This window comes from Physcomitrium patens, chromosome 21, assembly GCF_059467195.1.
Source record: "Physcomitrium patens ecotype Gransden chromosome 21, ASM5946719v1, whole genome shotgun sequence".
Lineage (NCBI taxonomy): Eukaryota > Viridiplantae > Streptophyta > Bryopsida > Funariales > Funariaceae > Physcomitrium > Physcomitrium patens.
Window position 1 is genome coordinate 6689312 of NC_143430.1, and position 18031 is coordinate 6707342.

At 41.4% G+C, this 18031-nt stretch overlaps 2 protein-coding genes across 5 annotated transcripts; both read left to right on the forward strand.

Moving 5' to 3' along the window:
- The first annotated feature begins 417 nt into the window (after positions 1–417).
- LOC112274051 (uncharacterized) lies at positions 418–4996 on the forward strand. Of its 4 annotated transcripts, none has more exons than XM_024503194.3 (4): positions 421–663; positions 2138–3207; positions 3310–4323; positions 4638–4996. In XM_024503194.3, the coding sequence occupies exons 1-4, from the start codon at positions 594–596 to the stop codon at positions 4749–4751; spliced, it is 2268 nt and encodes a 755-aa protein (XP_024358962.1). In that variant the 5' UTR covers positions 421–593; the 3' UTR covers positions 4752–4996. The 4 variants fall into 4 exon arrangements, with proteins under 4 accessions (XP_024358961.1, XP_024358962.1, XP_024358963.1 ...); XM_090245931.1 differs by having other exon boundaries at positions 513–771; XM_024503193.3 differs by having other exon boundaries at positions 418–663; positions 2138–4323.
- Positions 4997–6050: 1054 nt separating this feature from the next.
- On the forward strand, positions 6051–16434 carry LOC112274050 (DNA topoisomerase 3-alpha). The gene is made up of 24 exons (XM_024503191.3): positions 6051–6871; positions 7145–7323; positions 7487–7559; positions 7967–8089; positions 8482–8603; positions 8829–8901; positions 9522–9638; positions 9763–9846; positions 10327–10506; positions 10948–11076; positions 11202–11276; positions 11649–11738; positions 12116–12220; positions 12705–12739; positions 12953–13082; positions 13214–13266; positions 13426–13519; positions 13682–13720; positions 13831–13909; positions 14190–14261; positions 14619–14690; positions 15111–15404; positions 15540–15657; positions 15823–16434. The coding sequence occupies exons 1-24, from the start codon at positions 6587–6589 to the stop codon at positions 16124–16126; spliced, it is 2925 nt and encodes a 974-aa protein (XP_024358959.1). The 5' UTR covers positions 6051–6586; the 3' UTR covers positions 16127–16434.
- Positions 16435–18031: the final 1597 nt, after the last annotated feature.

Below are 18031 nucleotides of genomic sequence, written 5' to 3' on the forward strand. Positions count from 1 at the left end.
TTCTCCTTCTTCTTCTTCTTCTTCAGTCAGCCAGGGTAGCTCTCGTGGGAGCAAGGTGGCGAGGAGGAGGAGGAGGGAGTGTGTATGCTGTTGTGTTGTGTGTGGCACGAAGAACAGAGCAATAAATAAATCGAAGCGGCAGAAGCAGCAATGCGGAAGTTGTGAGAGAGCGAGTGAGAGCAAATGTCGGAAAGGTGGAAAGACACAGGCATCGGAATATCATACAATTTGTCAGAAAGTGGTGCCAGCCATTTTGAGCTTGGCTCCGCGGAATCACAAATTTAGCAACCTCTGCCTCCAACAGGTTTGGAAATAGGTCTGGGCCGAACGAGGGCAGGCTCGGTGCTAGGCTCGATCGACGAGGGGGAGGGAAAGTGTTTCTTCCTTCTTCTTCGTTTCGGGGGAGGAGACCTGTGCTACTGCTTTTGTCCTCCTCCTCATTGCTCGTGCAATTGTCGACGGAAGGAAGGGAACCAAGGCCTTCTTGGAGTTTGTTTGGTTGCTCTTGCACCCCCCGGTTTGATGAGACTGCAGCTTACTCTTCGGGTTTCTTTCAGTCCGTTTCTTATTTATTCTTCTCTCTTCTTTCCAGTATGCCGTCTGGGCGTAAGAAGAGGCTAGCTGCCAGGAGGAGGAGAAACAATGGAGCCGGGACATCTCTTGGTTGGCACTACCACCGAACTGTTCCCTCCTCTCTCTCGCTCTGCATGCGTAATGGCTCTCTCGTGACGGGATTAGAATGGAGCTGTTGAGTTCTTAGTTGGATTCTCGGTATGAGTGTTCCTCACGTGCTTCCAGCTCGTGGTTTCCCCCGGACTCGCGCGCTGTATCTCCCTGGTGACGCAGATTGTTTCTCTGTGCTTGTAGCTTTGAGAGTAGCGTTACTGAGGCGACACAATGAAGCGAGGATGCTGAGACGTTGTTGCATCGTGCTTTCTTTACGTGTTGCATGCCCTTCTTCCTTGTGCTAGAGCTCTTCTGCGACTGTATTCTGCGGTATCTTGGAATTTTAGGAAAACCTTTGCGTTGGAATGTTTCTGTGCCCGGATGTCACTTCCGTGTTTACATTAAAAGTTTGCAGCTTTCAACCCAGTGGGTAGAAGGATTGTAATGTTTCTGGCTTTTGGCAGACTTCTGTGGGCCAGGATGTTTACGATGTCGCAGCAGTAGTTTGTGAAAGATCGTGTTTGTGTGTGTGTGGCGTAGGAAGGTGTTGTGGAGGACTGGAATGGAGTGGCTGGTGATTATAATTCCGCTGGAATGATTTGTTTTTGTTTGTTTGTTTGTTTTTTGTTTTTTGTTTTTTTTTTTTTTTTTGTTTTGTTTTTTTTGGTGCCTTTCCCATGGGTTTTCGGTTGCCTGGGTCGGGTTTATTTTTGAAATTTTTGATGGCCATCGTGCCAGTGATTGTGACTTGTAGTATTTTGTTGCGTTGGGGCGTTTTTTTTTAAAGTGCTGCTCTTTGTTGTTGTGAGCGATGAGCATTGTAGCGTCCTGTGCATTGCAAGCAGAGCTCGGTTGTACGGTTAGTAGGCGTGAAGGGCTTGGCTGCCTGTTTAAGAGTTGTGAGTTCCATCTATTTCGAAGAATTTCATACTTGCCCTTGTTTTTAGACCCTGAGCCGTCTAAATGTTTTTTTTTTTTTTTTTTTTTTTTTTCAGTTGCGCAGATGTGATCAGTCTGGAGGTTCGTGGTCTGGGTCCTTTCTTTGCGAGTAGATCTATTTGTAGCGAATTGATACCTTCTGTGAATGTTCCAACCCGAGCATCATGGACGTGATTCCTGTTTATTTTTGTTCTGAACGAATTTCTAATATGAACGTTTTCATTCCTTGTGATTGTAATTTTGGAAGATTCTTAATCTTCATCTACCATGCTTATGCTTGCGAAGATCTTATTCTAGTTTGTGTATGCGATCTTGGCCATTATAGTTTAGACTGCGAGGCATCCGCCGCGAGGTTAAGTGTTAATAGTCCTGAGTAACTTCAATTCAATTGACACGATCTTACTCATGAGTTCTAGTGATTCAGAATGCGGCGTTTAGGCAGTTCCATTTCTGGTGGACAATCGCTTGAATACGGTTCATCCTTGTTTGGACCACAATATTCCATGTGTTAACTTCACTTTTTATGTCACAGACAAGGAGAGCGTGTCAGGTTCGCATGCATCAGATGAAGGGAGCAGCCCGCAGATGTCCAATGATGTGAACTCAAGACTGTCCTTGGCTACTGGAAGCAACGAACGGTCGGCCGATCAAACGTTTCAGACGGAGGAATGGGTGCGTGTTTCAGACTTTGATGTCGGTACGCCAACCTCAACCACCGCCAAGAGTGACTTTGACACGGTTGCCGAGGGTAGCTATGGCGATGTGCGAGGCCACGATAGGATTGCTGATTGGGAGACGGTTTCGAGGGAAAATGCGGGAGACTTGTCTTTTGCAGAGGACGTTGGTGAAGTCCGTAATCCTGTGACTTCAGGTCCTGGACAGGTTCAGGGTCAGAAAATGTTGCATGTTGATGAGGTGCTTTCTGATTCGTCGGTTTCTGACAAGGAAGACGACACTAAGAGTGTGAGCTCCAGAAGTGACGGTGGAATGAGCTCCCATTGCAAATCAAGCTCTAGCAGCAGAGGTAGTGGCAGAAGCGTTGGTTCCAGTTCTGAGGCATATCTCAAAAAATCAGACGATGAAGAGAGGCTGAGTAGCATTGTGGTAGTTCCGTCCCAACACGAATATAGTCAGGAAAGCAGCTTCGCAGAAGTTGCCTCAGTGGAACCACCAGAGGACGACTACCATGAGATGATCGTAGGTACGTCTTCATCTGAAGAGAAAGGAGCTGAGGATCAGGCGAGTAGTGCGATTGAGCCTGCTTCATCAGAAGACCATGAAGAAGACAAATATGATCTTATGTCCGGAGTTGAGGATCAGATAATGGAACCTGCCTCGTCAGATGAGCAAGAAGGACGATATACACTTTTCACTGACGTTTCTAATTTGAAGGAGCTTCTTGAACAGGAGGGATCTAGAAATGATTCAAACATCTTGCCAGGTAGTCATGGTAGTTTTTCTAGCTTTATCTCCAGTCATATTAATGAGTCCTGGATTCATGAAGCTGATGATCCTCGATCAGCGGAAGTTGAAGAAGCTGAGACTGAGTCCACAAGGGCGGAACACCAGACACCCGGACAATTGGAGAACGAAGATTTCCAGGTACCTGACTCAAAAGCCTTTGAGCCGCAAACCTCAGAAGTGAAAGAGTCAGAACATGAACCTGAAACTCTTGAGTCTCATGCCATTAGTATTCTTGAACAGAATCTTGAAGAAAGAGGAAGTACCTTGGAAGAAGTTGCACAAGGCATGGAGCCTACGACTCCAGATAAGGTTTCAGAGAAGTGTTCTTCTGAGAACCCGCATAGTTTTATTCGCTCTATTAGTGATGAGGAAGTTTTTGAGACAGGAAAAGCTAGTTCCTCGAAGGAAGTGGAAAATCCTTCTGCAAGTCCTTCCGCCAAAGAGCAAATTAGTTATGCTGAGGATTTTTCTAATTACGAAGGTGCTAATGAAAACATTGCTAAAGAAGTTCACGACACCCCCCTTAGCGGTGGCGTACCTGAATCAGAGTCTCATGAATTAAATCAGCTACTTGAGATTGCGCATTCTAAGGAGATAGCCGAATTAGGGGAAATAGAAGAGAAAATCCTGGCACAAGAGGAACAGGAGTTGGGCAAAGGTATTGCGGACTCCCAGCCTTTGGTTGAAGTTCTTTCTGCAGCTGGTGATTCCAACCAATTGGAAGAAGGTGAAATGGAGGATTTTCAACCCGTAAACACTGAAGAGGCACCTCTTCTAAAGGATTCTCCATCTACAGTTGATTCAGGCTTGCAGATTGAAGAGATGCTGAAGGATAGAGCTCCAGAGCTGCTCACCAAAGAAGTAGAGGAAGCTTTTCCGAAGGATGGATTTGGAGATGAGCATCAAGCTGGAGAGGTTCTGCATACAGGTGGCTCTTTCTCAGGTGATTCGAGCGTGCAAATAGAAGAGCCACTTGCAGATGGGACCGCAGGAAAGCAACAACACTTGCTGGAAAGCCAAAGTGAAGAAGGTACTTCTTTTTCAGTTGATAGCACGCAGAGCCCTCCAATTAAAGAGTTACGCACCACAAATGAGGGGACTTCGGTGCCTCTCATCAACATATCAGAATCTAAGCTGGCTGACAACTCGGCTGGATCAACCAAAGATGTCGAAGCTACATCTTTGTCAGGCAATGTTGATACATCCTCCGCGAAATCTGAGCAAGTTTCCATCACATCACACTTCAAAAGAGAGGTTAGTGTCCTTGTTATACTCTGTGGATGAGTAACGTTTTTCCTCTATTAGCTCAGAGTTAGGGGTCTGGAATTTTCAGCGAGACTCTGCTAGGTAAACATCTCCGTTCAGCTTCACATTAGCTTTTCGTAGTGCTGCTATTTTTCTACTACGTTTTCCAATGTTCTGCAGCAGTTGCTTATCCACGACTTGCATTGCAAGACTCTCAGCTTAGAGATTAGCACATTTGCGATTAGAAGTACCGAAAGTCCTTTAATTTGTAGTTTCAATCTAGTAAAAAGTTCTTTAAATAATACTTTTTGTTGGATGTCCAGGATCAGGGAAGGCCTATTCAGGCTCCTTCAGGTATCTGGGGTTGTTGTGAACCTGTGCATTGGTTACTTGCAAACTTTGCGCGGCGGGTCAACTCTCCATCCATTCGAAATTGAAGGCTTGATTGAGCCCTGTATAGTGAAATTTAGATGTGCCTAGTATTTAGATTCTTACAGGTGAGACCAGGTAGTTGGTGACAGGAAGTGTCAAGTTGGTTTTTAAGGGTCTCAGAATCTGGTGGCACTCCCATTTTAGTACTCACCGTAAATTTTGAAAAGTGTATCATCGTTTCCAGTAGTTTTAAGGTTGTCCTATTTTTATTTATTTTTGGTAAAAGAAATTTACTAAGGTTCTCTTCCTATTTTGAATTTGCAAGTTCTGTAGCAGGGTTTAGCTTAATTGGTTCTTATAATACAACATGCTTCTAAAACTTCCTACCGCTGGCTTTAAAAGTAGGGTTTCACCAGCTAAGAAGTGCATCAGTTTATACTTAGACCACGTGAAATTCTGGTTAGTTTATTGTCGTCGTAGAGATTCTTTGCGCAGGCTTGTGTAATTCATCGATTGATGTGAACATCATGGTGACACATAAGTTGGGCTTTTGTGTGATTAGCATCTTTGCTCACATTTTCCATATCCCACACCTCCTTGAATTTGAGACTACTGTACTTGGCTATGCAGTTTTGATTACAGTTGCTTGTTGACCATGGTCATGGATGAATATTTAGGAGGAGATGCCCGCCTTGCCAAGTAGTAGACAGTGCACGCCCATCGTGAATTTCACTGATACTAAATACGTGTGAGCCTCAGTTATGGTTGTGCTTTCTCCTGACCGAGTGTTTGTGCTGATCATCTTGGTTCTCTTTCTGATAAGGAAACAACTGTCAAGGACTGATGAATAGAATCAAGTTGTGCATCACTTTTCATGACTGGAGCCACTATGAACCCCTTATCATGCTTAGGATTTCGATACTGCTGAGATTTCGGCCCGAGGTCTTGCAATGCAGGAAACCTTCGAGTCCCACTATCTCACCTTCCTCAGAAGTGCCAAAACAGAAGACCTGGGCATGAAGAGTGTGTGTGTCTATATATATATATATATATATATATATAATCTCTGCTGTCCAAGTCACGAGAGAAACTGCACCATCTCCAACATTTAGACTTGGGGTTTTGATGTAGCAGTGTGATATGACCATGCTTTGTCAAGGTTGAAACTAGAACAGAGTCTCCCTTGCTCACGCATGGAAACAGGCCTCCCCCGTAGTAGCAATGGGTTGGAGTAGTGGATGGATGAATAATAAAGTTTGACAGACGTGGGATGGATGAATAACGATAGCTCCATCGGGAATGACTCCAGAGAGCACGGGTACCGGTACCAGGTGGGCAGGAACTGCAAATTGAGCATGCTTGGGGCCGAAGTCTGTCTCCCGCCAACATTGGTTCGAAGTTTCGGGGGTTCAGGGTTTACGGGATCCGTCTTGCCAATGGTGGATTGATGCCCGTGTCTTGGTCGTGATCCAATTGCTTCGCAATTACCATCGCCGAACAATTCGGCGTGAGGTTGTTTGTTCAGAAATAATAACCTCGCAGAATGAGAGAGAGAATTGCCTTCGGGCTTGTCCTTCTGCTCCGTTTGGCGAAATAGCAGGCGGTTGCCAGGAGAGTGGTGCAATTTTATGCGCTTCTGCGGTTTGTCTGTGTGATAAATTGTGGTGAATTGTGGTCGCGGTGCAGTGGGAGAATATGTAGCGTAGGTAGATATGGAGGATTTTCTTCTTGGAAAGCGATGTCTGGCTGTGCAGTTTAGAGATGACGGTTTGAAGGAGCTGTGGGTTTTAGTATCAATGGACACGGGAGCGGGTAGAAACGACAAGGTTTGGGGTTAGGAAGTGTTTTTGATCTTTGAAAGTGGTGGTTGGAGTCGTCATTCATTTTGTTTCGGGAAACTATGGCTCGTCCTATTCGAGTTTTGAACGTGGCGGAAAAACCTTCTGTGGCGAAATCTGTGGCAGTTATTTTATCCCGCGGCAATGTACGGACTCGGAATGGGAGGTCTGTGTATAATAAGATTTTTGAATTTGGTTACACTATTGGAGGGCAACAATGCGACATGCTTATGACCTCGGTGACAGGCCATCTTATGGAGCTCGACTTTGAGGATCAATTCCGAAAATGGCATTCTTGTGATCCTGTAGATCTCTTTCAGGCGCCTGTGCGAAAGAAAGTGCCTCAAGTATAACATGTTTCTTTCTTAAAATATTGTCTCGATTTCCATCGTCGTTGCAAGACAGAATTGGTGCATGAATTCTGATCCTTTCTGTCACCGAAGTAGGTGGATAGACAGTGATAACTACCTGGTACCTTGTTAGGGAGATATATTAACTTTTATAGTCACTATTCCTTTCGTTACAGCTCTTAATTGATTACTATAATGTAAAAGACTAGTTTAAAAACATGGTGCGACACGTACTAGGTATTATGTAATTGATGTTACATCGGTATGCAGGATAAAGTGAATTTGCAGAAGACTTTAGAAGAAGAAGCTCGGCATTGTCAATGGCTCGTGCTATGGCTAGATTGTGATCGGGAGGGTGAGAATATCGCGTATGAAGTAGTGGACGTCTGCCGCGCTAGCAATGCACGTATTAACATCTGGAGGGCGCATTTTTCTGCCCTCATTGACAGGTTCGATTTCACCTGAGATCGCTTTTGCTGTTTTAGTTGTTATCATTATCACTACTTGCCATGAAATATTGACCTACTGGTCAGCTTGGATTGCAAAAGTAGTCTTAATATATAAGATGTCTGGACGTGATGTTATTATCTAAGCGTCGCGTGATTTGTGCAGAGAAATACATCATGCAGTCCAACATCTAGGTCGCCCCAATAAGATGTATGCTGATGCTGTTGATGCTCGCCAGGTTTTAAACAATAATAAACCTTTCAATCGTAGTTGTAACTTTTTTTTTTTTTTTTTTTTTTTTTTTTTTTTTTTTTTTCTCTCTCTCTCTCTCTCTCTCTCTCTCTCTCTCTCTCTCTCTCTCTCGTTTATCACCTGGAAAATCATAACACATATCTTCTTGTTAGGGCTCGTCTTCTTCGCCTAGAATTCTCTTGTTTGCAATTCTACTTATCTTTCCTTTACAAAAGGATTAGGCTCGGTCAAGTCCAGTTAGGATATCCTTATCCGGGTTGCGTTATGTGAAGTAGGGGTTGTAAGTTGGAAGTCCAAATTAGGACATTCCATCGCTCGACAATATAATCTCTATGTATCATCCAAATTTGAGGGATTACTCAATTGATTGGATTGGACTCTTGGTTTTATCAGGAGATTGATTTGCGGATTGGGGCATCATTCACTCGTTTTCAAACTATGCTGCTCTCAGATTCCTTTGTTATGCCATTTGGTGAAGATGACAAGAAGCTTGTACTGAGCTATGGACCCTGCCAGGTATGATAAAATCTGACTAGAATCACTGTTTTTACATTGTGATTCAACAAAATTTTGAGTGTCTGTCGAACTGGGTTGAGATGGTGATGAATCTAGTTACGGTCTTTGTGGACAAATATAGTACATGAACGCCCCTGATAGTCTTCGATGACCTTACAAACCATTTCCAAACAGACAAATGGAAATTTTCTGCTGCTCAACTATGTCTTCCCCATCCAAGTGACAGCAAGTTATGCAGTTGGGAAATATAATTAGTGCGGACAAGTGTAAACCTTTATCTTTCTTCTTAACTTATATGCAGTGCAGCTTAGGTTGTTGAGGTTTTGACGTATTTAAATATATGAAGTTTTATACAAGCAATGAATAGCTAGCGAAAACTTGATTGTGTGTAGTTTCCAACTCTGGGATTTGTGGTGGAACGCTACTGGCAAATACAAGCTCATGTGGCAGAGGATTTTTGGGCCATTAAGTGTTTTCACAAGGCGGAGGATGGCAGTGCTGAGTTCTCTTGGGCGTATGTCTACTTTCATCAGCTCACCTTTCGCTGCTAGCATTTCTGTAGTCAGCAGAAGGAGTTCATTATTGACTCCTTTCTATATATATATATATATATATATATATATATATATTTGTGTGTGTGTGTGTGTCGCGAGAGAGAGAATACCGATGTGAAATTTTAGTTCGCGATTTGCAACAATATTCCCGGAAACTCACTTAACAGTCTGAATGCGGATGACAGACGTGGGAGGCTCTTTGATGAACTTGCTGCCTTCATTATTTATGAAATGTGTATGGAGCGGCCTACTGCCACAGTAAGTTCTCCTTTGACTAAATTTGAAAATTCTGAATGATTAAAATTGATATGGTGTCCAGTGAAATACATTACTGTCTGCGAGAGCTGTTTGTGATGATTGTAAGGTAATGTGCGCATTAAGTACTTTTAGTCTCTATTTCACGTTCATGGTTATTAGTCTACTACTCAATGTGCAAGTCATGTAGTTGCAAAGTTAGTAATTCTTTAATTTACAGTTAATCCATTTCTGCAATTCTAATTATTAACAATAGTAACGAACGCACCTCAACGAGCAATTAATCATTCACACTAGATTCCTCTGGAGCAAGATTGCGGAGTGACAACCAAATTATATTCGCTTTCGATCATGTCGGTTCAACGTCTACAATTAGTCCTGGTTTGAGTTTGAATAACCTCGGTAATTCAAGTAGATATAGTCACTAATAATCCATGCTTCCACTTCAGTGTTGAGTATGACTGCATTCGCGAAGTTGTTTGTAAAATTAGCGTCAATTCGGGATGGATTTGATAATCTTTGGTAGTCGGTCTTGCCTCGTATATTTACAGGTGAATTTGTCCCTTTATGGGTATGATTATATAACTCTGTACCTGCCTGATGTGAAATTTTGTTATTACTAGGTCTGTCAAGTCACTGGACAGGAAAAACGAAAATTTCCACCTGTTCCTCTCAACACTGTCGAATTGCAGAAAAGGGCCTCTCGGTATTTTCGAATGGGGTCAGAACAAACTATGAAGGCAAGCTCTCTTATGATCATGTGAACATATGATAGCTTCTACTGTTTAATCTTGGCTGATTTCGGCACCTTAAAATGTAAGATACATTTTAAATTATGAGGCCGTGCGATCACAATTCTTGCAGGTGGCAGAGGAATTATATCAAGCAGGATTCATTAGTTATCCTAGAACAGAGACAGATAAATTTTCTGAAAATCAAGATTTGCAGGTACCATGGCAACTCGGGTTTATAGATATTTATCATTGCTTGAATGCTTGCATATGATTACTAGATAGCATACCACAATCATAAGCTATCGCATCTTCAATTATTACTCAATGGATTTCTCATACTGGTTCTTAGCAGACTCTATGTTAAAATGCTGGTGGATGTTCGAGAGGTATCTGGTAGTTATGAATGTAGCCTTGCACACAATTACAAGCTTGGATGGGGTGGCCAAGTCCCAATAGGAGTTGCAAGATATTTTGGATGTTGATAGAAGCGTGAAGTGTTGCCTTCACATTCCATGTACTTACTTAATTTTGAAGTCAAGGAGATTGGATCAGATATCTTCTACCTCAATCTGTCTCTGAACTTTTACCTACTTCTTGTACCCTGTACTGTCTCTTGGTTGTGCTATTTATCAAGGGTCACATGTGTAGGGTTAGTGTCTGATATATAGCTTTGTGGGGTTCGACTGTGTGGCAGTCTATAGTGAATGAACAAATCGGACACTCTGCTTGGGGTCAGTATGCACAACGTCTTCTGGACCCTCAACAGCAGTTGTGGAAGCAGCCTGGTGATGGTGGTCATGACGATAAGGCTCATCCTCCAATCCATCCTACTCGTTTTTCCGAAGGTGAAGGCAACTGGACAAATGATCACGCGGTATGTCTCGCTCTAGCATTTCGCAGTCTTAAGCTGATACAGAACATTCCACCATGCCTGAAAATCATAAGGATAGCAAGAAGGTCGACCTTTTGAGATCTTTGAGGTCTTTTGCATCATGTGCAGCTCTTTCTTAGTAGCTCAAATAGTTCATATAGATGTGCATGCCTTCTACAGTTAACTGTCGTCAGGGGCAACAACTGTGTGCTCATTAAGGTCGTTCAGCTTAATTTTATGACTTTATTCAAGTTCTGCTACTTCGTATCTGTTTTGTATCATATTTAGTTCTCATTGGTGTCGACTTTTCTTTTTCCCTTCTCCTTTGACATTTGATCTATCTGTTCTTTAGTACAAATCAGTCCAGCTACTTTTTATACAAACACTATTTATTTCTTTCATATCAGTATAAATATTTACTTTATTCCTGCCAAGTACTGGCAGAGAATTTACGAGCTTGTCGTACGCCACTTTTTAGCCTGCGTCTCTCAACCTGCCATTGGCTACGGAACCACTGCAACTATAGACATTGCTGGAGAGAGGTTCACTGCTACAGGCCTTATGATCACAGCAGTAAGCATATATTAGTGGTTTTTGAATTTTCGATTCCTATTTTAGAAAAACCAATGATATTTCTTGTTACCCGGATCTGTTCAAACGTGATGTGTGTTGAATATTGTATTGTTTACATGGTACAGAAAAATTATCTTGACGTTTATCGATTCGACAATTGGGGTACTTCTACAATTCCAAAATTTGAAGTGGGTCAGCAGGTAAATACCTTCACCACGAGTTGTTCATTTAGGATGACGATGCATAAAGTGGACTTTTTGTTGGAAGTAGAGAATGAAATAATGTACTCATGTGCTCATGGTCTCTGACAACTACTAATGTCATCTTCGTCTCAAATTAAATGCAATTGTGTAATCTTGAAGTGATTAGTATTGGCAATTGGCATCCAGTGATTTAGAGTATTATACATGGTCATCAGGTACTGTTAAAGAATTGGTCTATTTTGCAGGCAAAGAGTCCTTGCCTTAGTTTCATCTCATACATTTTTTTAAAAAGTAACTTTCATACTCACTAAAGAATTCGTTCCTTCATTTGGTGTCGTAATCTTTTAGCATTTGTGGTCTTGTGTGTAGTTTATACCTACTAGGCTGACTTTGGAGGTTGGCAGAACGCAGCCTCCACCTTTGCTCAGTGAAGCAGACCTCATTAGTCTTATGGACAAGGTACTGTCACAATGTCATTTAGCATTTCTTTTATAAGTTATGTGGAGCTAAGCTGATATATTGGTGTCCTTATCTGATGATAAAATCAAGGTTTGAGAAATTAATGGGTTTGCAAAATGTCGTTCCTGCCCTGATAACCATATGATGTAAGGTCTTCTACCATTGTAAGAATGCTTTTAGAATAGTAATAAAGGACTTGGTAGCCTTTCTTTGCAAATCATACGTATGTGAGTAGCTGGGAGTGGAATCGAAGTTTAAGTTTCACTTAAATGAATTTGTAATGATTATGTCTGTACAACCAAACAGCTTAATTAGTTGTGTATTTTGTATGGCTTACATTCCTTCTCTTAGATAGTTCGCTGACAGGGGCTAAGCAGGCAGGGATAGGTACAGACGCAACTATGCACGACCATATCAAGAAGTTATTGGACCGTTGCTATGCCACAAAAGATGCTAATACACGCTTTTGTCCCACAACCCTCGTAAGATCTCTTTCCTTTTCACAATCATCTAGTTGAACGAGCACCATCTCGAGCTTTTGTTTACACAAGCTGAGTAAAGAATTCTACTGAATGATAAGGACTGTTTGACTGTTGATTCTTTATCAATGCATTCGTCACAGACGGCGTATACCATAAATTAAGCGATTCGCTAGTCATCTCTTTAGAGACTCAATGCCAGTCGCCTTACAAACATTTCAATAAAATTTGAAATGCATCTGGAAGTCAATGGATGTTCTTGTGTTTGAGTGCGAGAGCAGCAAAGAGCGCATCACTTGTAAAGTTGCACATTTTTAACTAGATAGTTTTCTAAATTTGGTGATATTGTGCAGAATAAAAATCGACTTGTTAGTCGTTCCTCATATTGTAGTGGAATGTTTCTTTTCTTGTTGAACATTAAGATCTGAAGCGTTACAAAATATTTGCCATTGCCTTTACGAGAACCACAATTCCTTTTATTTTGCAGGGGGAGGCTTTGGTTATGGGATATGATAGCATGGGGTAAGCTATTGGCAATTGCGACTGTTAATAGAAAATGTAGCCTGTCACAATATGTCAGTTTTCGTGGACGTGTAATTCATGTGGGCCTCTTGGAGTAGCGTACTGGTAGGGAAGGATTCTTTATCTACCCCCGTTCACCTTGGTCTTTGTTTTTATGTTCTTATTGTCTCTAAGCGGTAGTTCTGGCTATAACTTACATTGTGTTTGTCTCAGACATGAGCTGTGGAAGCCTGATCTTCGGGCTCTAATGGAGAGTGACATGAAAGCTGTGAGCGATGGTAGGAAAACAAAACCTCAAGTTCTTGAGGCAGCATTAGAAGGAATGAAGAGTCTCTTCATCAGTGTACGTGTGCAACTTGTCATTCTGTACTCTTTTTGGCCTGTTTATGGACAAGTTTCTGCTGTTCTTCATGTTTCACAAGATCTTGCATTCTTGATAGCGAGAAAAGTTTATGAGAAAATATTTTTTTGCAGGCTAGAACGCAGAAGGAAAAGCTGTTGGATGCGATGGGTATTTTTTTTGAAAGGTAGCTTCTCAACTTCATGCTTGTAAACACATAACTGAGAAATTTAGATGTTTTGAGTGGTTGGTGCACTTTAATTGTCAATGCTGGGATCTTTTTGACGAAATAGCTACTTTTGCGTATGTTTGAAAGAATTGATGAACCCGAAATGCAAATTGGCAGGTCTGCAGGTGGAGACGAGCAACGACAAGCAGGAGAAAGAGTGCGACTCTGTCCACTGTGTCAGCAAAATACCATGATTCTTCGGAAGAAGCCGGTAAGTGGTGCTGGAGCATGCTTGTCGACTTGATGGGTAGCTTGCTGAGTTGTAGTATATCGCTGCCATGCTGAACCTGAAATTAATCTCACAGCGTTGATCGGATATCTGATGACATTGGTTGACTATTTCTAATGCGGAGCTTGGATCTGTTGCTGGCAGGATGGCAAGTTTATGGTCGGATGCTCCGGTTACCCGAATGTAAGACATGGTTTTTGTGCTTTTGATTTAAGATTCAGAACCTTAATACGTTTTAGGAATTCTTTTCATGAAACTTAGACTCAGACGGCGGTTGGGAGTCGCTCTGGCAGTGCAGAAATGTGGTTTGGTTACCCGGACCTGCGATTGAGGCATCTGTGACCAATCAGCCTTGCATTTCTTGTGGACCTGGTAAATACTTGCGAGGGGAATTATTCATTTCCTCATGAAATTCGCTACTGTGCATTTTTCAATTTCTTGAGTCCCTCAACGTCGTACTGATTTTAGTATAGATGGCTTTTAGCTCATTTTTCATCTTTGATTTCTGTCTTTTCCTCATGTGCAGACGATCACATTCATACCTTTTGATCATGTTCTTGTTGTCGGACACTGACTAGTTTTGAAAATTACAGGTGATGTTAGGGGACTTTCATGTAGTACGAAGATTAAGGTTATGATTTTGTGTTCGCAGGCCAGGTCTTGAAGATATATTTGAAATTTCGTAGGGGTGAAATACCTCCCAACTTCGATGTGGAGCACACAGGTATTGTGTTGTTTAGTCAAAGTTTTCATGAGTATGATCCCGGGTGCAGCTAAGTTTCATCTGGTGGTGCATTTAGGAATGATGTACTAGTTTTAGAATATGACATTTGGTGTACATTTTGCTTTCCTTAAGTGCCATAGCAGGGTTTAGAGTCAAACATCATGTCTAATTTCAAGCTGGTAACTTCATTGTCTTTAGGTGTTGTAAGTTGATGCAGTGCATGGGTGACAATTCTTGACAAGAAGTTCTGTAAATTTTTTTCAGATCGATTCTATGATTGTGCAGTGGTTTTGTGTCCTTGAATATTGGTTACACTGGTGCGAATGTTTAATGGATCTCATGACCACGGTGTTGTAGGTTGTGTGGGCTGTGATCGGGTTATCAAGGAGTTAATTGAAATTTGTGGGACAGGTCCACGTCCTACTCCAGGTTTGAACATTTGAGCCTGAGTTTGCGATTTAAGAAATTCATGTTTATCGTTACCCAGTCTTTATCTAAGCCTGTATAAATTATTTTGTGTTGCATAATAAGTCATTAGTTATTTTTAACGTATGTGGGTTATACATACGATGTTCCTTCTCCAGTAACAGAATTTAAGTGTTTAAAAACTTCTAAGAAAAACGCCCTGTTATATTTACTTCTATGAGGTCTAAATTGATGCATTTGTGCTTCATGATTGACCTCAATGATCACCACATCAAATACATTCCTACTGTTGTATGGATACAGTGTTTATATAGGGATTGACAATGAGCCACGAAGAATAGCTACTATGTTTGTTAACCTTCGCTCTTTTATGTAGACCCGCATGGTTCAAACTGATGCAACGATGTAGATTTGAATATGCAGGCGGCACTGGACCACCAACTGGTCAATCCTCTAGGCCGGGTATACCTAGGGCATTTCCAAATACTTTCGGCAATGGCAATGCAGCTGGTGGAAGTGGCTACATGTCTGGAAATAGCAATGGTTTTGGTAACAACTCTAGTTTTGTGACTGGACGGGAAGCAAGTCAAAGAAATTGTACAAATTGTGGGCAGTCGGGACATTACAATATGGATTGTCCTCGGAATCAGCAAGGTCGCGTCTCGAACCGCAACCAAGATCGAAGACGGAATGACCCATCCGTGCCTCCTGCTTCAGGTTGGCCGACTGTGCCTTTTGCTGCTTGGAAGTTTAGCTCTAAATTATGTGACGTGCTTTTTTAAATCCTAAAAGTGCATATATATCTTGTTCGGCAGTAATCAAACTACACATGCTTCACCTTGGGTGCTGCAGGAAGGGAAGGAGTACGTTGCGATTGCGGCAAGCCGTGTAAATTGCTAACCGCTAACACAGAGGCAAATCGTGGCAGACGATTTCACCGTTGTCCTACTGGTGAATGCGAATTCTTCCAGTAAGTTATCAAACCCCTGTTTTATTTTTGAATCAGAGCCAAGATGTTGATGAACAACTTTGCTGCTTTAGTTTTCTTTTTTCTTTTTCCGGTCTCGTTTTTACACTAGATCTTCTCTAGTTTTTCTAATGCCAGGCACGCTTTCACGTTGACCTGTGTTGTTAGATGGGAAGACGCTTCAGCTGTTCACCCTCCAGCACCAGATCCAGTACCAACTCAAAGAGGTCAAGGGAGAGCTCGAGGTGGTCGAAGGGAGCGAGCATCGACAAAAACTACAGTAAGATCCAGGAGTACCAGAACAGTTGTAAGTTCCAGCTCTGGAAGCTCGAGGTCTAGTGGGGCGCGAGGAGGGCAATCAAATTCCTCAAGGGGCACCTTTGTTAGCGCAACTGGAGAGTCTGCTGGCTCCTGCTTTAAATGTGGGCAAAGTGGACACTGGGCAAATGCTTGCCCCTCTCGAAATATGTAGGAACACTGCCGTTTGAGTGTTTTTCTTTCATGGTATATTCGAGTTTTTCATTTGAAGGGTTCGTTCACTTCATACTGCATGTTAATGCTGTATGCATTAGAGGATTTAGTAACCATGGCAAAGCTTGTATCAGCGATCTTTATTCCGGTGCAGATGCAAGGAAGCGGTAATCGGTAGATCTGTGGTGGCCTAATCTGTCAGAAAGCGGTTATTTTTGCTATCTGTCCATGATGCAAGGCATCAATTACATTTTTTTAAACAAAGTCGTTTGAGGTGGCAACAATCCCATCACCAATTGGAGAACCAAAGTGTTAGCAGGTTGAAAATCTTGGCTGTGCTACATGATGCTACTAGTTCTTGTCCATCTTTAATTGCGTTTCCATTCCATAATGCATTTTTGTGATTGGTGAAGTAACATAAAACCTTTTGATACCAAACTAATAAGTGGCATTAAGAAAATTAACTTTTAGGTTTAGGCTACAAGTACACCTCAAGTTGATGTACACATCCATTGTGTCCACATACACAAGGTTTTTGATTGGCTCATCTAAATCCTTGTTTCTTTATCTTAGTGTAGGTCTTGGTTTCCACCTTCTTTTCCTTGTCCTAACATAGGTCCTAGCCTCCTTCCCTCTCTATCTTGCCCCAATATGTGTCCTACCTCTCTACTTTATTTTAGCATGAGTCCCAATCCCTGGCATTCTCTTCCTTGTCTCAATGTGGATTTTGGCCTCCCTTTCTCTTCCTTGCTTTGGTGCGGGTCTTGGTCCCTTCCTCTCTCTCTTGAAGAGAAGGGAGGGAGGAAGAGATTGAGAAAGAAATTGGATCTAGATGTCTTGAGTGTATGTATAGATAAAATGGATGTGTATATAACTTGTAGTATGCTTATAACTTGAGCCTAACTTTTGTGGTAGTTTGGATATAAAATAATAATAGTAGAATTATTATTTGGTATAAACTTTTGTGCATAGGTGGCATGTATGGGTTAATGATATATAATAATGGTTAAAAATTGGTGGTAACTATGGTTGTGATATATAATATATATTGGAATTGGTGTTGCATGTATGTACTTATTGGCAATGGTTGTGGTACATGTGTCACGGACATATGCATTTACATCAATAATTACTTATATGCTTAGGTAGAAGTAGATAAATATAGATTAATTTCATAAAGTCTTTTAGTGTAGCTTCTTAAAAGCTTCATAGATGCAGTTTTGACTTTAGATGTGTTTGTAGGTTGGAAACTTGATCAACAAATTAACCAAGTATTGGTAGCTTGTAGAACAAGATAACTATGTGGTGCATATATAGATAACTTGCCTTGCAAGTTAAGACATATGGCTAGCAAAGTCAACATGTTTTGGAGGTCCTATATGACATTGCCACATAGCTCCTAGTTAAAAGTAGATATGGAGGCAAGAATGAAGCCTTCTTCACTATTGTCAATGCCGCTTTAGTCCTTACCTTTGTTTCAAAATTTTCTAGTCTTCTTATTTTTGGAAATAGCCATTCTAGTTAATATTACATTATCTTTGGAGTGACTTTCTAGTTCTCTTTTGTGACACAAGAGTGTATTGAGGATTCTCTTTTTTGAAATTTATGTCCTTGACATTTGACAAGAATGTTAACATATTATTTCTATCTTATTTTAGAAGTGAGTAGATTATTCCACTTCTATCATTGTGTTTTAAAGGTTGCGGACTATCCATCTTTTAGAAAAAAAAATCTTATTTTCTAAGACTAATCTTTCCTTAAAGAGAGTGGATTACCCGTCTTTGTTGAAATTTTTATTAGAGGTTGTGGATTACTATCCTCTAATTTAATTTTTTTGGATTTGTTTGAGTTGCCCATGGAAGGAAAGATTATAGATGCTACTCCTAGCGGAAGTGAAAATAGATTT